Consider the following 27,797-nt stretch of genomic DNA (forward strand, 5'->3'; position numbering starts at 1 on the left):
TCCTTGATACCTTTGGTCAAGGTCAGTGTGGCCCAGTCCAGGCTCACCGCAGGAAGGTAAAGCAATGGTTATCCAGGGAGCTGGGTCCACCCTGGGCAGGCACTACCTCATAGTGTGTTCACAATCCATCTGCAGCCCTGTGACTCTATAAGTGCAAATGCAGAACCTTGCTGGATTCTTCTAGAAAAAAAGGAGTCCTAATCTTGATACGAAGAGAGGTGTCACATGGCAGAGCTGTCTGCAGTGTCCTGAGAAGATAGTGTGTCTTGCTTTTCTATGTACATACTGGTGGATTGTAATTCCACTGCATGCTGCAACATTTTTTTTTTTTTTTTTTTTTTTTTTTTTTTTTTTTTGAGACGGAGTTTCGCTCTTGTTACCCAGGCTGGAGTGCAATGGCGTGATCTCGGCTCACCGCAACCTCTGCCTCCTGGGTTCAGGCAATTCTCCTGCCTCAGCCTCCTGAGTAGCTGGGATTATAGGCACGCACCACCGTGCCCAGCTAATTTTTTGTATTTTTAGTAGAGACGGGGTTTCACCATGTTGACCATGGTTGGTCTCGATCTCTCGACCTCGTGATCCACCCGCCTCGGCCTCCCAAAGTGCTGGGATTACAGGCTTGAGCCACCGCGCCCGGCCCATGCTGCAACATTTTAGGGAGGAAAAAAAGCTTCAAAAAGTTCATGGACATACCTATTTTGAAAAAGCTATACATGGATTTCAAAAATGTCTGGCATAAAAATAAACTCCTACTAGTTTGTTATAACCTGTCTTAACAGGATCTAGTTTGTGGCACTAAGAAGGATAAGACATGAGCCTGAAAAGAGCCTTTATCAGAGCAACATAAATTGGTAAAATGGAAACAAGAACAAACATCAAATTTATGGTGAAGTTTGATGCTTATGGTGAATGAATGGTGAAATCATTGATGCTTATGAATAGTTTATGGGGACAGTCCCCTAAAGAAATCAGTTTACAAATGGTGGATAACTCATTTTAAGAACGGATGAGATGACGTTGAAGATGAAGCCCATAGTGGCAAACCATCCACATCAAGTTGTTTATGCCCTAATTGAAGAGGACTATCAATTAATAGTACAAACAACAGGCAACACCATAGACCTCCCGACCGCTTCCGCTTACACAGTTCTGACCAAAACATTAAAATTGAGCAAACTTTGCACTCTGTGGGTGCCAAAACTGTTAATATCCAGATCCACTGCAGACAAGAGCTGAGGTTTTGATGGAAATTTTAACCAAATGGGATCAAGATCCTGAAGCATTTATTTGAAGAATTCCAGCAGGAGATGAAGCATTAATTTCCCAGTACCATCCTGAAGACACAGCACAATCAAAACAATGACTACCAGGAGGCAGAAGTGGTCCAGTCAAAGCAAAGCAGACTGGCCAAGAGCAGAGGTCAGGGCAGCAGGTTTTCAGGATGCCCAAGGCATTTTGCCTGTTGACTTTCTGAAGGGCCAAAAAAACAGTAACATCTGCTTATTATGAGTGTTTTGAAAAATTAGCCAAAGCTTTAGCAGAAAAATGTCCCGGAACGCTTCACAAGAGTTCTCCACCATAGCAATGCTTCCGCTCTTTGCTCTCACCAAACAAGGACAATTCTTCAAGAAGAAATCCTCAGTAGGAAATCATTGAACATCTACCTTACAGCCCTGACTTGGCTCCTTTTGACTTATTTTTCTTTCCTGATCTTTAAAGGGCACCCATTTTTCTTCAGTTAATAGTGTAAAAAAGACTGCACTGACATGGTTAAGTTCCCAGGACCCTCAGTTCTTTAGGGTTGGACTACATGGCTGGTGTCATCACTTACAAGTATCTTGACCGGGATGGAGCCTATGTTGAGAAGTAACATTTCTGTTTGTTTTTATTTTTATCTTTTCATTTCATTTTTCAATGAACTTTTTGAAGTTCCCTCATATATCTTAACTGATGGAAATACGGGAATTAGGTTCCAAGTATTCCTTAGACTATGTCATTGCTCAACACAGCATGAGGCTAAATTCGTGACCAAAGTCACGCTCTCTTCTTCCCCATGGTGTGTTGGGAGGCCAGACTGTGCAGCTGCTCCATGGGGCCCTGGTTTCCTATTCCTGCTGCTGCCTCTCTACCTTGCTGCTGTTTGGCATCATCAATAAGCTTAGACAAGAGCACTTGCTCTAGAAATCACATCTTTACGGCTCCTTTTCTATGTTTAGGTATGTTTAGATATCACTGTTACAGTTGTCTGCAGTTATCGGGTACAGTCACATGATGTTCAGGTTTGTAGAGTAGGAGCCATAGGCTCTACCATGCAGCATAAGTGTGCGGTAGCCTGTACTGTCTAGGTTTGTGTAAGTACGCTCTATGGTATTCACACAGCAGTGATATCTAATGATACATTTCTCAGAACTCATCTCCATCATTAAGCAATGCATAACTGTACATACATTTTATTTTGCTAGAAGTGTTGTTAAGACAGAATCCAAGTCAGGCTGAGAGCTCAGTCACAACTGTTTTATTTAACTACTTTCTCAAGGACATGGACCTTACATTTACTTTACAGCCAGCCTCCGAAAACTTCCTAGTGGCAACAAAGAGGCTAGAGAAGCTGCAGAGCGGTGTGGAGGGGCTTCTTCCATTCCCAGATGCATGTGCATGAATCATTTCTCCTATCCTAAAGGCTCACAGGGAAGAAGCACTAACTGGTAATGAGAGCAAGATTTAGGGGCTGCTACGCGTTGGCAGTGCAGTGATGGGAAGGTAAGATCACAGTTCTAAAGAATGAGAATTGTAGAGTCAGGAATATGAGGTCTGGACCCCCAGCATATTCCCTTCATAGGTCTCCATGGGTTGGGAGAATAGGGTCACCCTCATTTTTGTTGCAGGATTCATTTGCAGTGTGAATTTCAATTGTGCTGGCATCAGAACCTGGAGAGGAAAAGACAAAAGACTGTGACTGTGTCTGCATTCTAGCAGGTTTGTCATCAGCTTCAGAAAATGCTCAGTATTCAGTGCACAGAGTTTTTCACGTACCAACTTTGACCAAAGTCCTAGCATTCATCTCATCTGAAAAAAAAAAAGGTGGGAGGGGTGGAAATCTACATCAACTGTCTGTCTACATTTTATTAAATTATTACAACAGATGAAACAACTCCTACAGAATCACCTAGGCCAGCTGATAGGTGACTGTGGTACAGATGCTGCAAGTGACGCAACTATTGGTTTAGGAAGGTTCTGGAGCCCCGGGACATGGGCTGTCTGATTTAGCAGCAGAGCGCACCCTTGTGACTACTGGTGCAGCTTCTGCTGAGGATGGTGAGTCAGGTCACAAGGACCCTATGATTGTCTGGCTACCTACACTCAATTCCAGGAAGTGCCCAAAGGGAGGGAGACCACCACTCTGTAAAACTATGCCACCTCCCAACTGTCTTTTCGCGGACGATGCCATATGTTTTTAGCAAGTAGCTCCTCCCCATCAGCAACTAACTCTACTCGTGGAAAACTCATCTCCCAAGGCCCAACTAAATACACTAACTACAAACATAGTACATGCCTGGTAACTCTGTCAAATTGGGTTCATTTGTTCTGATCGTGACCCTAGATAAGATAAAGTGATGCATGATATTTTTGTAAATACCAGAATGTATTTGTCCAAATATGCTCAGCATTCCCTTCATGAGAAATCACTGGAGACATTTTTCTCAGGCCTGGATTTCATGGCAATTTGCGTCCATGTGCAATGTTTTCTTTTAAATCATGAAGAGTCATGTAACTGGTCACATTTTCTCTTTAGTCCCCATCTAGAAAGCCCAAAGCCAAACTACTAATCCAGTCTAACTATGTGGGGCTAATTCTACCTGGCTTTGATTTCATTTTTATTTCCTTTGGTCCTGTTTTATTAATCAATTTTCCCCTTTCTCCTATCCTCCGTCCAGAATATGATGGTTTACAAAAAGCAGACACAATATGAGCAGGGGAAAAAATGTAGGCAGCAATCAGCAGTATGAAAGTTAATGTCACTCCCATCGAAAGAGTAATCCTGGATGTCAGTCATCATTCTCATAGTGACAGGAGGCAGCCAAATGTCTAGGCAGATAGGGGCAGGTCTCCAGTTTGGAGTTTCAACCCCACCTTCAACCCAAAAACAGCCTGAAGGCTGAAAAACTGGACTGCTGTTCCCAGAGGAAACCCACACCCAAAGTGAAAAGTTCTGTTCCTGCCCTTTCCCGATTAATTCTTTTTGAATAATGCCTTTAAACCAATCAAATATTGCCTTTTCCAATACTATGTAAGGCCTGCCCCTCCCCGATTCTGAGCCATTAAAAGCCCTGGACTCAGCCATATTAGGGGGACTTTCCCTCCTTCAGGCAGAGGGACCACCCCACAGCCCCTCTCTGCTGAAAGCAGTTTCATCACTCAGTAAATCTCCCTGCCTTGCTCACTCTTCTGTAGTCAGTGAACGTCATTCTTCTTGGGCACAGGACAAGAACTCGGGAACTGGTGTGCAAGCCAGACTTGGCCCAGGCAGGCCAGGTGGGCAGGCCATCTCCTGCAACAGGTAGCATGCCCAGTAAGACCTGGCCAGGACATCACCAGGCAGAAGTCCCCAGCTTGCAAAGTGAGAATAAAATCCTGCATCAATTCCAGCAACACATCTTCCTTCAGAATCTGTGAGACCCTTTGGAAACAATGTCAGAATTATTCTTCCAATCCCCAAATATCCTAGAGTACTTGCTCCATCCGCAACGTAGGTTGTGGGCTGTGCATGGGGAATACACAGGTGGAAGACACAATGGAGGGTGGCCTTTCTAACAACAGATGGGGCAAGTGACTGTGCTCCAAAAAGCCTCCAAATCCCTCCACCCATGGGACTTGCTGACAGTTGCAGCCTCCTCTGTGTTCCTCTCTGCTCCTTCACACCCTTAAGCACACTGCCTCTCTCCCTCTCACCGCAGGCTTGGTCCTGTCCCAGGGCCTTTGCGCCTCTCTTTTTATGCCTGTAAAGCTCTTCTGATTTTCTAGTGGCTCCTACGCTTCATTAAGGTCTCAATTCTAATGTTACATCATGCTCAGGAAGACTCTCGGGACACCCTCTCTAAAACCACACTCCTACCTCCTCCCTGATTTTTCTTCATAGCATTTCCCACTACCTGGCTGGAATATGCTATCATTGTTTGTGTTTTTCATTCTGTCTCTGCCACTAGAGTGGAGAGTCTCAGTGGACAGGGAATGTGTCTTAGTCACCATAGTGTACCTAATGCCCCAGACAACACCTGCCATCTCAAGGGTGCCCAATAAACATGGGGAATGGGTCAGTAAATCACGTAAGTGCCCTGACAGCAACGGGATGCAGCACTAGTCCCTTGGAGCTCTCATTAAGACCTGAGTATAAAGAAGGGCAGAAGCAAGCACAATTCTAAAAGAGAGAAATGCAGAGTTTGAGAGGACGTGTAAGGAACAGAAAAGAACATTAAGAGTTATATAGAAAAGAAGAGGTGAGAAATTGTGACATCAGGAGAGATGTGCTTAGAAAGGATTAAGAAATCCTGAGCGACGGACAGAGATGGCAATATTAACAAGAAGGCAAGTGTGGACTGGGTGTGATGGGTCCACCTGTAACCCTAGGACTTTGGGAGGTCAAGTAAGGAGGATCACTTGCATTTGAGACCAGCCTGGGCAACATAGACCCTATCTCTTAAAAAAAAAAAAAAGTCATGATTGTGTGTGCCTGTGGTCCCAGCTATTCGGGAGGCTGAGGTAGAAGGATCTCTTAAGCCCAAGAGTTTGAAGCTGCAGTGAGCCAGGATCATGCCATCTCACACCAGCCTGGGCAACAGAGAGATCCCACCTCCAGATAAAGGTAAATGCAATATTTTTGTGTCCCCCGATACACACACATGCACCTGCATGCACATACACAAGCGCTATGGGCTGCGGGAAGACACAGCACTCAGATCTTCCTCCCAGGGTTGGATTAGGATGAGTCTGGGAGAATCTTGGTCTGAGTAACTCGTCAAGTGTGATGAGCTCCTTGAAGGGCAGGTAAAGGGAGTCAAGGATGGATCTGGCCGTGGATCGCCCAGCTAGATCCTGAGGAGCATCTGGGTGGCCCAGAAGGATGGTGGAGAGGATGCTTTTGTTAGCGTGGTGAACCTGCTTTTCCTGGAGCCCAGACACCAGCTGGGAAAACTTCTAAAGGAGCCTTCCAGTTCCGGAGCAGCATTCTTGCTGGAAGGGGGCTGGTGACACTTCAAAAAGACTTGATTCTAACAGGGTCACAACTGTTTATGAGGACATCTGGATTCATGGGAACTCATTTGTGATTTCTGTAGTTCTTTTCAAATAGGCTCTGGGCTGGGGTGTCACATGGTGGCTTGTGATCAAGGTCTGGACTGAGGAAACTCCCCCGTGACCTCACACTTCTGGGTCCTGTGGCTTTGAAGAATTTCTAGTGCTTTCATCCTCTCCCTAGGGCTCCATGGAAGAGAATATTTATGCATGACAACTTTCTTGAAGCAAATTCTGCGAGGAGGGAGCTGCCCCAGCCCAGCCTGCCTGTGCTCAGTTCGATAAGTGCTTTCCAGCAGCCCTGAATTTCCAAGGGTTTTCTCTGCTGGTCTTAAAGGTCTCTTGTGAGCAGGGAATGTGCTGGCTGAGCAAGTTTCTGAGAAGATAATAATTCAACCAGGCTGTTGAAAGATGTTGACTAAGTCCCAATTATTGCAAAATCTGTGAAAGTCTAACATCCCTGCAGAAAATGCATGTCCCAGTGACCTAATGGTACCCAAGGGCGAGTCCCCTTCCTCGTGGCCCCCTTTAATGAGCCTTGCAAGTATAGGCAGGTTCTTGGGATTCCCTTTGCCCCATGCAGATCTGAGATTTGGACATAGAGTCATGCACCACATAACGATCATTTTGAGCAACATTCCACATATGTGACAGCGGTCCCGTAAGATTATAATACTGCATTTTTACTGTACCTTTTCTATATTCAACTATGTTTAGATATACAAGTACTGCTGTGCTACAGCTTCCTACAGTATTCAGTGCAGTAACATGCTTTACAGGTTTGTAGCCTAGGAGAAAGAGGCTCTATCATCCAGCCCAGGTGTGTAGTCGGGTATACCCTCTAGGTTTCAGTGAATTCTGTGGTGTTCACACAGCAATGAAATTGCCTAACATGCATTTCTCAGAATGTATCCTCATTGTTAAGTGATGCATGACTGTATATTGGATGTCCCTTGTGCCGTCTACTGCCTTTTTCAGATCCCCTAAAAATTGTGAAGTCCTAGAACTGAAACCCCAACCAGCCAGAGGGCACTGAGCATGAACCATAGAAAACATGGCACCTGGCCCAACTCCACTTCAAGGTGTTAAATTTGATCTGGCCAGCCCAACAAAGTCCAAGGCCCTGGGGTATATTCTCTTCCACACCCTCATAGCAACTACAGTTGATGGAGGCACCAGGTGTTACTTTTAGGGAGAGGCAAAGTAACAGCAGGCCACTGAGGAGAAAGCTGATCTCCCAGAGCCCAAGCTGACACTTCACCTGAGCTGGGTGGGTTTTGCAAAGGAGTAGAATAATGTCCAATTCTTAGGCAGTGTCTCAGTGTGCTACTTGGAGAATAGGCTGCTGAAAAAATTCTGTGTATACCTGGTGTTAGGTAAGGGGCCTTGCCATTGGGAGGTGGCTCATTTAACAGCTTATAAGAAATTTTGCAAATGACAGAGGAGAAGAGAAGTCTGTGCTAACATGATGGCTTTTCAGAAGCAGTGAAAAGCAGCAGCCTTGAAAGGCAGCCTCTGAGTGTCCCAAAGTCTCCTGTTTGAAGCATGACTCCTCCTGTTCCAGAAAAGGTACTCTTGCCTTTCCTACTTTCCTCCATATGCCCACATTTATCTCTACCACTTGCTTGTGGAAACAAGCCCCAGCTTGCCCAAAGCACCCCTCTCTCTCCCGCACACTTCTTGTTGTCCATATCTGAATGAATCAACAGGGCTCTGCTGAAACTAGAGAGGGTAACAGGCATGGGACGGAAAAGAGCTGGGGCTTTGGGTGTTTGCTTTCTTGAAAGAATTGCTCTGAGAGAATACTTATTTATATTTGAAAAGCTTTTTTATGGCTTGGCGCGGTGGCTCACACCTGTAATCCCAGCATTGTGGGAGGCCAAGGCGAGCAGTTCACGAGGTCAAGAGATTGAGACCATCCTGGCCAACATGGCAAAACCACGTCTCTCCAAAAAATACAAAAAATTAGCTGGGCATGGTGGCGCACACCTGTAGTCCCAGTTACTTAGGGAGGCTGAAGCAGGTGAATCGCTTGAACCCGGAGGCAGAGGTTGCAGTGAGCCAAGATCATGCCACTGCACCCCAGCCTGGCGACAAAGTGAGACATCATCTTAAAAAAAAAGCATTTTTGTTTTTTAAATTCCATATCCCAGCAGGCTTCTATTGCAGTAGATTATTAAAATCCAGGTATACACACAGAAAAGGCTAAACAGCATCCAAAGGACAATAGGGAAACAGAAATTGTAAGAAAAACAAGGGACTGTGAGAGAGATAAAAGATTATGAGGGAGGATGATTGTGGGAAATAATGAGAATTCTGGGGGAAATGAGGAACTACAGGAGACAAAGTGGATTTGGGAAGAGATGGGGAGCTATGGGGGAGAATGGAGAACTGTGGAAGAGAATGGGGAACTGTGGGCAATATGAGGAATTTGACAACCACAAGGAATTGGGAGACACAAGAAATTGTGTGAGACTTAATATATTGTGGGAGATGCAAGGAATTATGGGAAGTCACAAAGAGGAAATAGTGGGAGAATTGGAATTCTGGGAGAATAATTTCCTTTGTGAGATGCAACAGAAATTTGGGGAAAGAGAATTTGTAGGAGAGACAAAATGCAGTGAACAAAGGAGAATCTTAGACTTGGCATGGTAGCTCGCGCCTGTAATCCCAACATTTTGGGAGGCCAAGATGGGCAGATCACTTGAGGTTAGGAGTTTGAGACTAGCCTAACCAACATGGTGAAACCCCATCTCTACTAAAAATACAAAAAAGTTCTAAGAATGATGGAGAAATATGGAAGATAATGGGAAAGTGTAGAAGGGAACAGAATTTGGAGGGAGAAGCAAGAATTCTGGGAAAAGACAGAATCATAGGAAAAAACAAAATGGTGTGTTTTTTAGGAACAGGAGACATAAGAGAGAAAAAGGATTATGGGAGAGGCAGGGTATTGTGGGATATAACAGAAAAATGTAGGAAAAATAAGAATTTTAGTGAGAATGAGGCACTGTGGGACAGAAAGAGAATTTGGGGAGAGCCAGGGAAGTGTGAGGAATAAATAATCATGGGAGAAAATGGAATTGTAAGAGAGAACAAAGATTTATGAGAGAGAGCAGATAACAGAGAATCGTGGGAGAGAACAGGGAATTGGGGGCAATAAAAGGAATTGTGGGAGACCAAAAGAATTGTGGAAGGCAAAATACTGTAGAAAAGAGAACTGTGCCAGGCACAAAGGATTAATGGGAAAGAATAGAGAGTTATGGGAAAGTGATGAAACTGTGAGAAAAGGAATTGTGGAGGAGAATGTTGAATTTTGGGAGGTAAATTGTGGCAGAAAATGAAAAATTATGAAAGAACTGCATGTGAGACAACGTAGTAGAGAGTAGAATTAGAGGAAAAAAAGATTTGTGAAAGAATAAAAAATTGTAGGAGAAAGAGAATTTGTGGGAAAGACAAAGATTTTTGGATAAATGGGGACTTACATGAGAAACAGAGAACTGTGGGAGAGACCAGACAACCATGAGAAAGACAGGGATTGTGAGATGAACAGAGAATTATGGGAGGAAACAGAGAATTGTAGGAATGACCAAGATTGTGGGATAAATAAGGAATCCTGGGAAAGCAGGGAATTGGGGGAAGGACAGGAACTGTGGAGAACAGAGAGTTGTGGGAGAAACAAAGAATTATGGGAAAACAAGGCATTGTGGGAAAGAGACTTGTGGGAGACATACAGGACTATGGGTGGGATAGAGAATTGTGGAAAAAGCAGGAAATGATGGGAGAGAATACTAAATCTTGGTAGAAAAGGAATTATGGTGCAGAATAAGTTGTAGGAGAAATGGGATTACAAGGCAGAAAGAATGTGGTACATATTCTTTTGAATACAATTATAAAAGAAAGATTCCTGAAATAGAAGAATGGAGAATTGGCCAGGAAAGGTGGCTTACACCTATAAGCCCAGAACTTTGGGAGGCCAAAGGGTGCAGATCACTTGAGGTCAGAAGTTTGAAACTAAACTGGCCAACATGGTGAAACTCTCTCTACTAAAAGTACAAAATTAGCTGGGTGTGGTCATGTGCACCTGTAGTCCCAGCTACTCCAGAGGCTGAGGCACAAGAATCGCTTGAGCCCAAGAGGTGGAGGTTGCAGTGTGCCAAGATCATGCCACTGCACTCCAGCCTGGGTGACTGAGTGAATGAGACTCCATCTCAAAAAAAAAAAAAAAAAAAAAAAAAAAAGGCAAATTGTGAGAGAAAGAAGAGACATGTGGGAAAGAAGAAATTGTTAGAGAAATACGATGTAGTGGGAGAAACAAGAAATTGCTGGAGAAAGACAAGGATTGTGGAAGACAAAAGGAATTACAGCAGACTCAAGATACTATGGGAGATGCAAGGCATTATGGAAAATTGTGAAGCTTTATTGTGGGAGAAAAATGAAATTGTGGGAAAGATGGGGATTGTGGGAGAAACAGGAAATTGCTGGAGAAAGACAAGGAATTTGCGAGACAAAAGAAAGTGTGGAAGACACAAGATATTTTGGGAGATGCAAGGCATGGAAATTTGTGAAACCATATTGTGGGAGAAAAAAAATAAATTGTGGGAAAGATGGGGATTGTGGGAGAAACAGGAAATTGCTGGAACAAGACAAGGATTGTGGGAGACAGAAGGAATTGTGGGAGACACAAGATATTTCAGGAGACACAAGGCATTATCGAAAATTGTGAAGTTGTATTGTGGGAGAAAAAAGGAATTGTGGGAAAGATGGGGTTGTGAGGGACTCAAGGTACTGTAAGAGAAACACAGAATTGTGGGAAAGACAAGGCTTGTGGGAGATTCCAGGTATTATGGGAGATTCATGACATTCTGAAAAATTATAAAAAGGGATTGTGGGAGAAACGAGGAATTGTAGGAAAGATTAGGATTGTGGGGGACTCAAGGTATTGTGGGAAAGAGAACTGTGGAAAAAACAAAGGACTGAATTACAGAAAAGAGGAGGAATTGAGGGACAGGCAGGGAATTGTAGTAAAGAATGGAGACTTGTGGGAGAGAACAAATTAGAGTGGAGAATGGAGAACTGTAGGTGAGACAGATTGTGGTAGAAAATAGATTATAGAAGAAAACAGATTTTCAAGAAAAAATAGAATGGAAAATTGTGGGAGAAAATGATTGTGAGGGGAATGTTATTGTGAGAGAAATAGGGAATTATGAGAGAAAACAGAATTGTGGGAGAGACCGGTGATTGTAGGGAGAGAATGCTGACTTTTGGGAGAGGCATGGAATTCTGGGAGAAATACAGAATTGGGGAAAATACAGAGTATTGTGGGAGATACACAGAATTGTGGGAGAGACAGGGAATTATTGGAGAAACAGAATTGTGGGAGCATAGGGAGAATTGTGGGTCAAACCAAGAATGGTGGGATGGGTGTGATATGCAATTGGGCTCTCTTTAGGATTCTCCCAGATCCAGACACCTCAACTTGATGAGCAGAGTATTCAGCAAGAAAGCACAATGGTGGCAGGTGTGGAACTGAGCTCCGTCCAGCAGCTGTCTGCCTTCCTATGCAGAGACACAGAACCTTCAATGGAAACTGCTTCCACCATCACAAAACACGATGCATGACATGTTTTCTCTCACACCCATGCACTGGGCTGATCCTACAAGCAAATCGCAGTGTCTTTCCACTTAAAAAAACCTTAACTGCCCTTTCATTGGCCATCGGATGAAGCTCAAATGCCTTAGCAGAATCTTTATAAACCCTTCACCACTTCTCTACCTTCCTCCAATACCTCCATACCACGCTGAGCCACAGTCATCCCCAAACAAGACGCAGACTTCCTGTGCTAACTCGCCACCTGGCTTCTTCCTCATCTGGATTTTCTGTCTGCTCTTTTCCCATGCTGTTCAATCATGTAAGACTCAGGCGGCACATTGCCTCCTCCAGGAACTCTCACCAGCGTTCCAAAACCAACATAGTCCTACATTGCCTGTGTTCCTTTAACCCTTCACAGGTTTTTAAAAATAAAAAATATTATTGTCCTTACTTACTTGTGAGTTTTACAAATTTTACTTCTCAGGAACACTCACCCATCCTGGCTAAAATGGTGTTGAATATTTGTTTAAGACAAAATTCAGTTAACTTGTGTGAAGTACCTAGACAGTGTCAGATACTATATCAGATACTTAATAAGGCTCCATACCAGCCTATTGGTCTTGTAGTGAAAGCCAAAGTCGTAGGATCTTAAGGGTATGATGAACAAGTTGCACTTTATTTCCACAGTCTACAGAGGGAGAAGCCCATGGCTAAGTTTTCTCTATATCTGCTTAGGTAGTAATGATCAGGTGCAGTCAATAGGAAAGAGGCTCTGGTAAGGAGTTTTCCGTGACTTTATGCACAGAAGTAGTATCAGATGCACACTTAACTTTCCCAAATTCACCTCTATTTAGTGAGGAGGTGGGGAGGTATGACGGGGGGTTATAGGTGAGGACTTACATAGTCCCAGGGATCCCGCTGCCCATAAGCAGGTAAAACTCTGGTAGGAAAATCTGAATGACACCTGTGTTTCCCCCGCCACCGACAGAGAGAAGCACATTCTAGAGTGACAGGCAAGTGGCCCCAGAGACATATTGACCAGGAAAGATTTAGAAGGTATCCTAAAATTGTCCCCAGACAATACAATGGTGATGAGAGCCAAAAGTCAAATGTGGAAATATTTGAAAAGGTGAAGTGTCCTAGGCAGCAAATTAATTGATTTAATTTCTGAATAAAAGCCTCTTAATTCTTTTTAGACTAATGTAGACAAATTCCTGCATAGGGTTACCATACAAAATGGTGATGACTGCATGTTATGAACAATTTTAAGATAATTGAGGCTGGGCGCGGTAGCTCACACCTGTAATCCCAGGACTTTGGGAGGCCGAAGCGGGTAGATCATGAGGTCAAGAGATCAAGATCATCTGGGCCGACACAGTGAAACCTGACTACTAAAAATACAAAAACTAGCTGGGCATGGTGGCACACGCCTGTAGTTCCAGCTATTCAGGAGGCTGAGGCAGGAGAATCGCTTGAACCCAGGAGGTGGAGGTCGAAGTGAGCTGAGATCACACCACTGCACTCCAGCCTTGTGACAGAGCAAGACTCCATATCAAAAAAAAAAAAAAAAAAAAAAAAAAAAAGATATTTAAAGGGTGACTAGATGCAGACTTACAACTCTAACCACCACCTCAGTTGCGCCACTACTTTCTTTTTTTTTTTTTTTTTCCAAAGAGATGGGGCCTCACTATGTGGCCCAGTCTGGACTCCAACTCCTGGCCTCAAGTGATCCTCCTTCCTCAACCTCCTGCGTAGCTGGGAATACAGGTTTATACCACCAGGCCAGGCCACTTTACACTTTTGCAGATGTTTGTTGTTAATTTTGAAAATGTACTCTGTGCTTCAAGCTCTGTCCTCAAGAAGCCTGAGCTGACAGGTGTTACCTAATATGTCCTCGGAGTCCTAAATAGGCAGCTGCCACTTTTACAGGAATTCTTCCCACAATAAAAAGTACTGATTGTATTTCCCGTTTTTCTCAAAAGGCTTTCCTTTTCCTCCAATGTTTTCTCAAATTGCCGTTTCCATTGATTGATCTATTATTAGAATAGAATGATTTGTACGGTCTGTGCGATCCTTGAGGGCCAGATTTACACATCCCAGTATCTACACCCCACTCAGCTCCTAGTACACAGCCTCTTAGAGTTTTGGGCAGTCATAAGGAGTTATTAACAGAATAAGAATGGGCCAGGCGCAGTGGCTCAGGCCTATAATCCCAGCACTTTGGGAGGCCAAGGTGGGAGGATCATTTGAAGCCAGAAGTTTAAGATCAACCTGGGCAACATAGGGAGACCCCAGCTCTACAAAATAAAATGAAAAAAGACACAAAACCAAACAAAATTAGCAGGATGTGGTGGCACTCGCCTGTGGTCCTAGCTACTCAGGAGGCTGAGGTGGAAGGATCACTTGAGCCCAGGAGGTCAAGGCTGCAGTGAGCCGTGTTTGTTCCACTGCCCTCCAGCCTGGACCACAGAGTGAGACCCAGTCTCAAAAAAGTAAATCAATCAATAAATAAATATATCCATACAGTGAAATATTATCAATCCATAAAAAGAATGAAGTTCTGACACTTGCTACAACATAGGTGAATCTAGAAAACACATCCAAAGTCAAAGAAACCAGACACAACAGGACAAAGATTACACAATGCCCTTTCTATGTGAGGTCCAGCACAGCAAAGCCACAGACACAGAAAAGATTCATGTTGCCACGGGCTGGGGAGAAGAGATGGGAAATGACTCATGGCGGGCACAGGGTCTCTTTCTGCAGTGATAACATGTTGTGACTTAGACAGCGGTAATGTGTGCACAACCACTGAAATGTGCCATTTTAAGGGGTGAAGTTTATGGCATATGAATTATATCTCAATTGTTTAAAAAAGCTAAGGGGCTGGGTGCAGTGGCTCAAGCCTATTATCCCAGCACTTTGGGAGGCTGAGGCGGGAGGACCACTTGAGACCCCAGAGAGAGCACATTTGCAGGAATTTGTATACATTAATCTAAAAAGAATTAAGCCTGGGCAGCATAATGGGACCCCATTTCTCCAAAAAAACTAATTTTCTCCAAAAACCATAAAATAAACTTAGCCAGGCATGGCGGTATGTGCCTGTAGTCCCAGCTACTCAGGAGTCTCAGGTGGAAGGATCACTTGAGCCAGAAGGTGGAGACTGTAGTGAGCCGTGTTCCTTCTGCTACACTCTATCCTGGGTGATAGAAGGGGACCCTGTCTCAAAAAAAAAAAAAAACAAAAACAGGGAGCCCTCAAAGAGATCAGCCTTCTGGGATGGCTGCCCTGCTTATTTTTCTATTGGATCTTTATTTGCTTTTTCTAAAACCTCTATGTGAAAACATCCAACCTTTGAGCAGCAAATCTAGGCAACAGCTTGCTGGAAGGAGGGGAAGTAAGGAAATGCTGATGGATTTTGTTTGTTGGTGATTGGGGTGGGGTGCAGGGGACTTTTATTGTTATTTCTAGTGTTTTATTTGACTGTCAAATATCTGCTCTGCTGCTTTAAAACACCAGGATGGGAATACAAAGCCAAATAATTCAAGATAATATTTTTTTGCTTCATTCCCCAGATGGTATCAGTAACTCTACAGACTAACAGCAGCTCCAGCAGGTGGGTCCCTCATCCTTCGTGAACTATTTGTACCAGATGGAAAGCCTGTAAATATATACTCTCTCTGTCTTTTAGCTTCAGCCAGAACTATGTCTCTTTCCCTTCGTGGCTCCCAACAGTACTGAATCATGGAATCAGTCCATTAATTCATTACCATGTCTTTTAGCCTTCAAAGTAAACCAAACTTGTCGCCTGAAAGTGAACCTTCATTCCAAATATTTTTGTTTCTGTTTTTATTTTTTGAGACGGAGTTTCACTCTTGTTGCCCAGGCTGGAGTACAATGGTGCAATCTCAGCTCACTGCAACCTCCTCGTCCCAGGTTCAAGTGATTCTCCTGCCTCAGTCTCCCAAGTAGCTGCGATTACAGGCATGCACTACACATGACAGCTAATTGTGTATTTTTTGTAGAGATGGGGTTTCACCATGTTGGTCAGGCTGGTCTGGAATTCTTGACCTCAGATGATCCACCCACCTTGGCCTCCCAAAGTGCTGGCATTAGGATTACAGGCATGAGCCACCATGCCCAGCTAATTTTATATTTTTAGTAGAGATGGAATTTCACCATGTTGGTCAGGCTGGTCTTGAACTCCTGACCTCAGGTGATCCACCCGCCTTGACCCCCCTTCAATGTATTTGAATCGTAGGAATGGAAAAGAAAATAAGCCATTTCTAAACATCTTTTTGCATATTATTTTTCTTACTGCAAATTTCAACATTATTTTGGTACCTCCCACATGGGGTTGTATGGTGTTTGTCTTTGGTTTTGTGTGTGTGTGCCTTTAGCTAAGACAACATCTGGGGGGAAAAATGCATTTTTAGATCCAAGCCTAACGATTCTGAGATACTGGTTGTGAACTGGGGGCTACTGTGGCCCCCCAGGAGACATTTGTCAATGTCTGGAAGGAGTATTGGTTGTCACAGTTGGTGGGGGTTGCAACTGGCAGCTACTGAGTCCACATGAGGGGTGCTGCTAAATACCCACCACACACATGACAGACCCCAGGACAAAGAATCCTCCAAGGCTTTTTAAGGGGAACCCTGGGGCCCAAAGTCTACCTGCTGTGACAGACAGGGCATTACCTTCAGACAGCATGCTCAGGGCTTCGTCAGAAGTCTGCCCACCTACACGAGACACCTTCCTGGAAGCAGGATTTTCATGGGGCACGAGGGAGTCCGCTAGGGATGGGTAAGCCCCCTCAGCAGCTGAGGTGGTCAGTGATTCCCACTGGATCTCCTTCCTGGAAGACTGAAAACCCAGGCTGCATCCTGTCCAGCCATAGAAGGCCAAAGACAAGAGAAATCCCTGGGCTGGATTCAGGATTCCCTGGGGAGAGGACAGAAAGACACAGGGCAGTCAGTGCAGCACAGCAGGAGTCAGAGCCCTGGGCTGTCACAGAGCGGCACTCCCCTCAGCATGCCCACAGGGCTGGCCTGGCTTGGAAGTGACCATGGGTTGGCTGGTGGCTGGTTGGTGGGTTGATTTGGGGCAAGACGAAGATTGGGCACAGTAGGTGCTGTACACTCAAGAGTGTCTGAAAATAGTGGGGGTGGGGAGAGGAGGGGGCAGGAGGAGCTGGAGGAGAGAAGGGAAGAGAAGGGACAGAGGATGAGAGAGGAGGGAGGGCAGGAGAAGGAGAAAGAGAGAGGGGAGGGTGGGGGAGGAGAAGAGGCCAGGAGTGGGAGAGGAGGGGAGGGAGCACCGTGGTGCAAGGACTGAACAGCCAGCTCCTCCCGCAGCCTGGGGGCTCCTGTTCTCCACAGTTTGCCACCCTGTGCTGCCAAGGGAGCACTTGATATGATAAAGGTTCCCGAGGCTCAGGCAGAGTCTGGGAAACATCCTTCCACTCGTGTTTGCTGAGGACATATAAAGTTCACCAGAGGAACCCAGCCAAGCTCCAAACCACATGCAGGGACGGAAGGGCCAGTGTTGGTTCCATTTGAAAGTCTTTGTGAATGAGACTTTCCCCATTTCAAAAGCGATACAAATACGGATTCTGTGTAGAACAGAGAGTATGTATCTCCCTGCCAACAACACATGTGCATTTCTTCTTATAAAGGTGAGAGAAGAGAGCGCTGGTGTGGTCTGTCCATAGTGCCTCTACCCCACCACCACTTCCTGTATGTCCGCCAATACCTTTCCATACACGTATGTTTTTCTGTTTTATTTCTTTGCTTTTCATTGTTTCCCCCTTGAAGAAAAGATAATCATGTTTTTCTGTAGTTGTAATCGGTATAATTGTATATATTATATTTTCCAGTTAATACCAGAGATTTCATAATCATCATTTTTAACATCTGAGTAATATTCCATCAAGATGAAAGACCATGATTTACTTAACCATCTCTTTTTTTTTTTTTTTTTTTTTTGAAATTTGGGTTGCCCATAATGCTTTACAATTATGAAGGATAGTGCTACCAGGAATATCTTCATCTGTGTGGCTTTTTCATAGTCTGAAACGGTCCTTCAAGATCCATGCTCTGATATCGTGAGACTGCCAGGAGCTTTGATACACTATGCCAAACTGATTGACCAGAGGTGAAGCATTTAATAACGATCCCAACAACAAACAAAACACCCAGCCAGCACACTAAGGCCAGGAGCCTATTTAACTTCTCCTGTATTTAAATACAATATATTGTACTTCTGACTGCTTCTTTTTCTTCTGACTTTTTTCAAACAGAAAATGTTAAATCTAGGTAATTAAAAAAAAAAGAGAGATGGGGTCTCCCTACATTGCCCAGTGTGGTGGCATATGCCTGTAGTCCCAGTTACTCAGGAGGCTGAGACAGAGGATTGCTTTAGCCCGGGAGTTTGAGACTGCAGTGAGCTATGATCGTGCCACTGCTTTCCAGCCTGGGTGACAGAGTGAGACATCTCTAAAACAAATAAATTAATTAAATAATTAACTAATTCGAATAAAATAAAGATTGACCTACCATAATAAACCATGTGGTCTTGGCTGCAGTTCTGACAGGTTTCAAAGAACCTCCATTGATATCTGTTTGCATCTCAAGATAGAATAAAAGGCTTTCATTGATGATATTCGACAACCAACTGTTGGAAAGAAAATGGCAGCAAGTAAAGAGAAGATGCAATGAAACTCATTTTCAAATGCTGGGGTGGGTCAAAGAAGAATTTCTACCAAGACCTAAAAGTACTAGCTCTCGGTACAGACATGACCACTTCTGCAGTAAGAAACTAGGAGGGTGGGGTGTGGTGGCTTCTGCCTGTAATCCCAGCACTTCGGGAGACTGAGGCAGGAGGATTGCTTGAGCCCAAAAGTTTGAGACCAGCCTGGGCAACACAGTGAAATTCGTCTCTACTAAAAATAATAATAAAAAAATTGACCAGATGTTGTGGTGTGCACCTGTAGTCCCAGCTACTTGGGAGCCTGGGGTGGGAGGATCGCTTGAGCCCAAGAGATTGAGGCTGCAGTGGGCTATGAATGTACCACTGCACTCCAGCCTGAGGGACAAAGTGAGACCCTGTCTCAAAAAGAAGAAGAAGAAGAAAAAAAAAGAAATGAAATGAAACTAAGAGGAACCAGCACAGTAAGGGGAGCCAGCACACTAAGAATTTAATTTAAAAAATAGAATTTGTTTTCTCAGTCTAAAGCGCAGATCAGCAAATCCTTTCAGCAGCAACACTCAATACCACATCTGGGTGTAAGATTCTAGCACTGCATCAAATAACCCAGAATTCATTCTTTGTTTGAAGAGCAACTCACAGTTTTGGTGGAGATCAAACCTATTTTTTCTTGACATTTTATGTTAGAATTTTTCAATGTTCCTTTAGGTGGCTCAGTGAAATATGAAATGTTGAGCTGAGTGTATTTTTAGTAGGAGATGATTTCTATATCTCCAAAAAAGGTGTCCTAACAAAGCTCATATCGGGTGATTTATGATTACTATTATTTTTTAGACTCAAGGTTTTGCTCTGTCACACAGGCTGGAGAGCAGTGGCATGATCATAGCTCCCTGTAGCCTTGAACTCCTAGGCTCGAGTGATCCTCCTGCCTCAGCCTCCTGAGTAGCTGGGACTGCAGGCATGTGCCACCATACCTGGCTGATTTTTGTTGTTGTTGCTAAGTGGTGTCTCACTAAATTGCCCAGGATAGTTTTGAACTCCTGGCCTCAAGGAATACGCCTGCCTCCAACTACCAAAGTGCTGAGATTGCAGGCGTGAGCTGCCACAACCAGCACAGGTGAATTTTTTTTTAATTGCATTTTAGGTTTTGGGGTACATGTGAAGAACATGCAAGATTGTTGCATAGATACACACATGGCAGCGTGATTTGCTGCCTTCCTATCACCTATATCTGGCATTTCTCCCCATGCTCTCTCTCCCCAATTCCCCACCCCCCACTGTCCCTCCCCTATTTCCCCCCAACGGACCCCAGTGTGTAGTGCTCCCCTCCCTGTGTCCATGTGTTCTCATTGTTCAACACCCCCCTATGAGTGAGAACATGCGGTGTTTGATTTTCTGTTCTTGTGTCAGTTTGCTGAGAATGATGGTTTCCAGTTTCATCCATGTCCCTACAAAGGACGTGAACTCATCGTTTTTGATGGCTGCATAGTATTCCATGGTGTATATATGCCACATTTTCCCTGTCCAGTCTATCATCAATGGGCATTTGGGTTGGTTCCAGGTCTTTGCTATTGTAAACAGTGCTGCAATGAACATTCGTGTGCACATGTCCTTATAGTAGAACGATTTATAATCCTTTGGATATATACCCAGTAATGGGATTGCTGGGTCAAATGGAATTTCTACAACTACTTGCCCTGTCCTGCAAGGTAGATTCGCCACAGTGCAGTATGTTCTGATTTCAATCTTTTTTTTTTTTTCTTGCATTGGTTACAGGCCTATTTTCAAAGCATCCACCTGAAAGGTTTGGACAGGATACCAGTGGTGGGGAAAAATGAGGAAAGACAAACTGCTCAGCCTCTTCTCCAACCTTCTTGACCAAAGATGTGCCCTTGCCCCTCAGTCAGATACAGGAATTCTGGTGTCAAGAGTGAGGCAAATGGGTGAATTTATAAAGCATGACTGGCTGAGTGTAGTGGCTCATGCCTGTAACCCCAGCACTTTGAGAGGTTGAGGCAGGAGAATCCACTGAGCCCAGGAGTTCAAGACCAGCTTGGGCAACAAAGCGAGACCCCACCTCTACAAAAAAAATATAAACAATTCGGGCTGGGTGCAGTGGCTCAAACGTGTAATCCCAGCACTTTGGGAGGCCAAGGCAGGTGGATCACTTGAGGTCAGGAGTTTGAGATCAGCCTGGCCAAAATGGGGAAACCTCAACTCTACTAAGCATACAAAAATTAGCTGGGCATAGTGGCACACACCTGTAATCCCAGCTACTCGGGAGGCTGAGGCAGGAGAATCACTTGCACCCAAGAGGCAGAGGTTGCAGCGAGCCAAGATCACGCCATTGCACTCCAGCCTGGGCAACAGAGTGAGAATACTTAGGAGGCTGAGGTGAGAAGATCAAGTGAGAAGATCACTTGAGCCCTAAAAGTCAAGGCTGCAGTGAGCTGTGATTGTGCCACTGCACTCCAGCCTGGGAGCCTGGGTGACAGAGAAAGATCCTGTCTCAAAAGAAAAAAAAAAAAAAAAAAAAAAAACAAAAACCCAGCCCCTTTGTTTTGGTTAACTCCAGCAATGCACATGGTTGGGACATTTCAAAACTAGATTTGGGCATTTGTGTTCTAAGGGCTTTATATATAATTTGAGTCGCTTTGAATGTTTTTCCAGAAATTCATGAATTTCTTGTTCCCCTGTCCTCTGTGCCTTTCCTCAAAGGGTACCTAGCACAGTCTCAAAGATCTCCTTCCCAAAGTCTCTTCCCTTTGGAACTTCTGCTCATGCATGCAACATGGCAAGTTGTTTCCATAGCCCTTCCCACTAGCAATGACTATACGTATATACAGAAGAAAGGTTACCAAATAATTAAAACCAGCATTATTTTGAAAAACCGGATCTTGATCATGGCTCCCATCCTTCTCTCGTTCTCTGTGTAAATGCCTTGTCTTCCTTTCAGTAAAGAGGCCACTGTGAAGAACAGAAAGAACTACACGCAGTGTTTATTATTCATGTTTACTGAGTGACAGAGAAGGCAATGGAAGCAGATGTGAGCCCACAAGCAAAGCCAGAGGGGCAGGAAGCAAAGCAAGTCACTGACATTCATTCCTCACAATTGCAGGTTGGAGTCCTCATAGACCCTAAGGAAGATATATATTTTTAAACTTTTATTTTGAAATAATTTTAGATTTACATAAAATTTGCAAAGATGGCACAGAGAGTCCCTGTATACCCCTACCCTTTACCCAGATTCCCTTCAATATTAGCATCTTATGCAAACATGGGGATGTTATTCACAATTATGAAATTAATGCTGGTACATCAGTATGGACTAAACTCCCAATTTTGACTGGGTACAGTAGCTCGAGCCTGTAATCTCAGCACTTGGGAGGTCAAGGTGGGTGGATCATTTGAGGTCAGGAGTTCGAGACCAGCCTGGCCGACATGGCGAAACCCTATCTCTACTAAAAATACAAAAATTAGCCTGGTGTAGTGGTGAGTGCCTATAATCCCAGCTACGGGAAGCTGAGGCAGGAGAATCACTTGAACCCAGGAGGCAGAGGTTGCAGTGAGCCAAGATTGCACCACTTTACTCCAGCCTGGGCAAAAGAGTGAAACTCCATCTCAAACAACTAAAAATAAAAATAGTCCACACTTGTTAAAGTATTAAAAAAATTTTGAATTTTATAGACACGTTAGAAAACATTTAGAAGTTTAGAGAAGTATGAATGACCATGGTCCCTCCTCCCAGAGATAACCACTGTTAACATCTTAGTGTATTTCTTTTCAGTCTTTTTTCTATAAGTCATTTCCACGTGTTTTATGAGCTCAAATCACTATTTTTTATGAGATTTTGTTTTAAAATGCTATATTTAACACACTATATTTAAATGTAGATATGTTCTGGGCATGGTGGCTCATGCCTATAATCCCAGCACTTTGGGAAGCAGGTGGATCACCTGAAGTCAAGAGTTCGAGACCAGCCTGGCCAACATGGTGAAACTCTGTTTCTACTAAAAATACAAAAGAATTAGCCGGGCATGGTGTCACACATCTGTAGTCCCAGCTACCCAGGAGGCTGAGACATGAGAATCGCTTGAACATAGGCATTGCAGTGAGCCAACATCACGCCACTGCACTCTAGCCTGGGTGACAGAGCAAGACTCCATCTCAATAAAAAGAAAAAAAAAGGGGATATGAAGAGACTGGTCCAAAGAACCACAATAATTTCCTATTACCAGTGATAGAGTACTCTGAACAACGTTTTTTAAAAGTTCGACAATTAACAAGTGATCCTAAAAAGACCTCTCAGTTAAGGCAAATTTCCTTATTCCCATTCTGCCCTTGAGAGATCCCTGGCAGTCTGAGGAGGCGGGAGGCTCACTCCAGGACACACGTCCTTGAGGGTAAAGTAGGGGCTGAACTGCAGGTCCCCAGCCCCAGCCTAGAAGTCTTTCCCAGACATGCTGTCGACGACTTCACTCCTCTTATCCTTTTCTAACCATTGACCTTGACTCATTTCCTGTGCTCCACTTCCTGTTTCCTGCCTGTCTGAGAAAAAACGTCAGCCAAGTGCATTATGGGACTGGAGCCACCTCAGTTAGCACTCAGTCCCTTCCCCCTCCTCTCTCTTTTCCTTCAGTCCCTTCCCCCTCCCCTCTCTTCTCCTTCTGTTCCTCTCCTACCTCCACAATCATCAAAGGGCACTCCTGTGGCCGATCCAAGAAGAGCCCAGCACGGAAGTGAAGAGTCAACTAGTCCTGGCACTGAGCTAACAAACGATGGCACACAACTTGTGCAAAGGCCTGCACACTGTCATTTACTGAACTTGCTCACTTTCTGCAGCTGTGTTCTGCTGATATCTCTGGGGGATGACAAATGAGGTCAACTGCCCTGGATAATTCCAGGACAACATGTGTCACCGTCTGAGCCCAAGGCATAGGGCTGCTCCCAGTGGCCGTGTACCCACTAAATGCCCTAGAATTTACCTGCAGTCACTGTCTTTTGGAACAGGATGGGGTTGGCCACGAGAACCAGCAGCAGGGGCAGGTACATGGTGACATAGTGGGGGATGGCGTGGTCCAGACCCCGCTCACACCTGAGAGAGGAAAACCAAGTCATTCTTAAAAGCAAAGCTTTGGCTAAAAGACATCTACTTATCTGGAAGTCAAGATAAGAGGATGAGAATGAAAAGGGAAATGCATAAATCTGCTTCTGACTGCCCAAAGGAAGTGTGAGTCATTTCTCATGTCTGGAACAAGCAGTAAATTGCAGGAGAGTAAGGGAGATCAACCATGCTTCTGTCTCATAAATGGCAGGATCCCTAAGGCATTCCACTGGAGGAAGCTTTTAAAGTTTACTGCTGAGAAAGGATCGGAAAGGAAAACACACTGAGATGAGGGATTCCCTGCATTGGGTCTCAAGGAAAAAATGCAATTCAAGTAGAAACCAAGGTACTCCATTAAGTAGTTAGGTTTTGAGTACTTACTACGCGGTTTTGGGCAATAACATGAATAAGATCCGGTCCCTGGGCTTGAACAACTCAAAATACACCAGCTGAATATTTCAGAGGAAATGTGTTCCTATGGTTATGGATAACAATAGTTTCAGAGATTCTTGTCAGGGAAAAGGACAAAGATTTCTACTGAGGGGTCACAGGAATCATTGGTCACCATAGAGTGTGATGGAGGGCCCCACACATGTATGTTACCAAGGTAACAACTCTCAGCTGGGAAATGCTTAATGTAGGAGAGAAGCAAAATGGCATGGAGGAAAAGGAAACTGAAGGCAAAGGGGAGGGAGGTCTGCTCCGGCTCAACCAAAGAGGGAGGCGAAAAGCAGCTGACCAAACAGCCTCATGGCCATGGAAGGGGAAATGACAAAAATAAATTAAAGCACCCTTAATGTTCACAGAATGGTCAAACCAGAGGGGAAATAGGCAGAAAATGTAAAAAATAAAATCAGATAGGAAAAATGCAACACTCATCTCCTCTTGCCATAAGAAGGATTACTATACCACCTCTCAACGCTGCCACCTTCTTTTAACAGGCTGTTTTATCTTCAGCTCTAGAGGCTAAATTCGATCTGGAAAGGCTTGCAAGGAGAAAGAGAAACGAGGAGAAAGAGAAGTGACTCCGACGCAAAGACAGAAAGGAAATAACAAGAGAGTGAGACTGTGAGCATGAAGAATGCCAAGTGCCCTGGGTCAGGTGATGTGAAAATGAAATGATGATTGAGGATAAGAGGCTTAAAAGGAGCAGCTCCCAAAGACCCTGGGAGCACCTCAGGGCTCCCTGTGCGCCCTGCAGCAATGGCGCCCTCAGGCTCAGATGCAACTTTGCCAGGAGTCTCCAGGGTCCCACAGGCAAGGGAGAGCAACAGAAACTCCCTTTCCAACTAAGTGCATTTCGTTATAACAGCTGCTGACACTGCATCTGTCCTTTTAAAGTTACCCAGGAAAACAAGCTGTACGGATGGATCTACATACTGAGCTTCCTGCTTGTATTCATGATTGACAAGGCAACACCAATTTGGAGACGTCTAACTGAGCAGCTACAAGAAGCCGGAAAAGAGGGGGAGAAATGATCTACACCAATTTTTTTCTGTAGATTTTTTTCTGTGAAGGAACAGACAGTAAATATTTTCACACCGTGGTCTCTGAGGCAACTACTCAACACTGATGTTGCAGTGCAAAAGCAGTCATAGTGCGTAAAGAAATGAGTGTGACTCTATTCCAATAAAACTTTATTTACAAAAACAGAAGAAGGCTGGATTTGTCCTGAGGCCTACACCGTGTTGATCCCTGGTATAAAATCACAGACACAGACACTGTCCACTTCTGTTTCCCATTGGAAGTTAGAGTATATATCCTTGGAAAGACCTTGGCTTTGCAACTAAGAGTTGCACAGACAGGAATGTAAACTTGAGGAAATGCCTGAGACAGTTCCAGCGGCCACATCTCCCTCTGTGTGCAGGATGGAAGAGAACTGAGAAAGCGTAGGAAGCAAAGCTAGAGAATGGGCCCTGCCCAGCGCTCCCTTTGGCCTCTTATCCTACACTCATTCCTAGAATGTTAAGCTTACCTGCTCATCCAGAGGAAGCTTGAAGACCAAAAACGTAAAAGTAAGCATGAGGAAACTGTACCAATATGGGGGCTGGGGATACACCTAAAACTGTGCATGCAACTTACATGGAGGGGAATATGCGGAAGCTTTGTGTACATGCTTGTGTGCATGGGCACCCACGCACACACATGAGAAAGGCAGAGGCAGGGAGGATGACTCCAGGGGCATTCTCCTAGCTATTGTAGTCAGCCCTCTGGGGCTGGGCCATGAGCATGGCCTCACATGGCCCTGAGACAATGGCCTAACCTCCAAGGTGTCCACTCTGTGGGTCAGGGCTCAGGCATTCCCTGCAAGAGAACACATGTTGAGCTAAGGATGGGGCTGCCTGGGGCACTGGAGTCCCAGCTTACCTGGACACGGAAGGGTAGTAGAGCATGGCGGCTCCCTCCATGCAGAGCAGGGTGGCCAGACCCCACGCCATGATGTGGTACAGCAGGATGGTGCTAGGGGACAAGCACAACAGTAGCCACAGCTCAGTGGGGCACAGAGGCCTGCCTGGAACTGCCAGGCCAGCTCCTGCACTCTGGAATGGTCAGGAAAATGTACATAGAGGAAGGCCCCGGCAGAGCTTCTCCATGCTGCTGAGGGTGGTTGGTTGTTTTCCATTGAGGTGAAATTCACATCACATTAAATGAACTATTTTAAAGTAAACAATTCAGTGGCATTTGGTACATTCACAGTGCTCTGCAGCCATCACCACTGTCTCCTCCCAAAATGTTTTCATCATTCCAAAAGGAGACCCCATATCCATTAATTGGTGATACGGTTAGGCTTTATATCCCCACCCAAATCTTATCTAAAATTGTAATCTCCATAATCCCAAGGGATAGACTAGATGGAGGTAACTGTATCATGGGGGTAGTTTCTCCCACGCCGTTCTCCTGATAGTGAGTTCTTACGAGATCTGACGGTTTTATAAGGGGCATTTCCCCCATCGCTCAGCCGCATTTCGAACAAGGTGCCCTGCTTCCCTTTGGCCTTCTGCCATGATTGTAAGTTCCCTGAGGCCTCTCGAGCCATGTTGAACTGTGAGTCAATTAAATCTCTTTCCTTTATAAATTACCCAATCTTGGGCAGTTCTTCACAGCAACATGAGAACAGACTAATACAACTGGTCACTCTCCTTTGCCCACCCCCTAGCCCCTAGCAACCACTAATCTAGTTTCTGTCTCTCTGGATTTGCATGTTCTGGATACTTCATGTAAATGGAAGTATATGTTATGTGGCCTTTTGTGCCTGCCTTCCTTCACTCAGCATAATGCTTTCCAGGTTCACTGATGTTGTAGCATCATTCCTTTCTTTCTTTTAATATTTTTTTGAGGCAGAATCTCGCTACGTTGCCCAAACTGGTCTTGAATTCCTGGCCTCAAGCAATCCTCCCACCTTAGCCTCCCAAATTGCTGGGATTAGAGGCATGAGCACTGCTCCCACATTTCCTTCCTCTTTTTGTGGGGGTTGGGGGACAGGGTCTTGCTCTGTCATCCAGACTGGAGTGCAGTGGTGCAATCTCAGCTCACTGCAACCGTCTCCTGAGCTCAAGCAATCCTCCCACCTCAGCTTCCTGAGTAGCTAGGACCACAGGCACATGCCACATGCCACCATGCTTTGTGTTTTTTGTGGAGATGGGGTTACACTATGTTGCCAGGCTGGTCTTGAACTCTTCAGCTCAAGTGATCTACCCGCCTCAGCCTCCCAAAGTGCTGGGATTACAGGTGTGAGCCACCAGGATGGCCCTTTCTTTCCTTTTTCTGGCTGAATACCATTCCATTGTATGCATGGGCTGAGATTCACCCATCAATGGACATTTAGGTTGTTTCCACTATTTGTCTGCTGTGAGTAGTGCTGCTATGAACATGTGTTATGTACCAGTAGTTGTTTGAGTTCCTGTTTTGTTTTGTTTTGAGATAGAGTCTCGCTCTGTTGCCCAGGCTGGAGTGCAGTGGTGGAATCATAGCTCACCGCAGCCTCCAATTCCTAGGTATAAGTGATCCTCCCACCTCAGCCTCCCAAGTAGCTGGGACCACAGGCATGCACCACCATGCCAGCTAATCTTTGGTTTTTTGTAGAGGTAGGTCTCACTCTATTGCCCAGGC

At 44.7% G+C, this 27,797-nt stretch overlaps 1 protein-coding gene across 1 annotated transcript in view; it reads right to left on the reverse strand.

Moving 5' to 3' along the window:
• Positions 1-2,505: 2,505 nt before the first annotated feature.
• Positions 2,506-27,797, reverse strand: part of GPR143 (G protein-coupled receptor 143) — a 41,118-nt gene continuing 15,826 nt past the window's right edge. Inside the window, exons 4-9 of the mRNA XM_003920292.4 lie at positions 26,055-26,147; positions 23,569-23,678; positions 21,442-21,550; positions 18,433-18,550; positions 16,576-16,819; positions 2,506-2,928 (exon numbers count right to left, since the gene is read on the reverse strand). Coding sequence (XP_003920341.2) covers positions 2,834-2,928; positions 16,576-16,819; positions 18,433-18,550; positions 21,442-21,550; positions 23,569-23,678; positions 26,055-26,147 — 769 coding nt within the window. The 3' untranslated portion in view covers positions 2,506-2,833. The remainder of the gene's footprint in view (positions 2,929-16,575; positions 16,820-18,432; positions 18,551-21,441; positions 21,551-23,568; positions 23,679-26,054; positions 26,148-27,797) is intronic.

This window comes from Saimiri boliviensis, chromosome X (genome assembly GCF_048565385.1).
Source record: "Saimiri boliviensis isolate mSaiBol1 chromosome X, mSaiBol1.pri, whole genome shotgun sequence".
NCBI lineage: Eukaryota > Metazoa > Chordata > Mammalia > Primates > Cebidae > Saimiri > Saimiri boliviensis.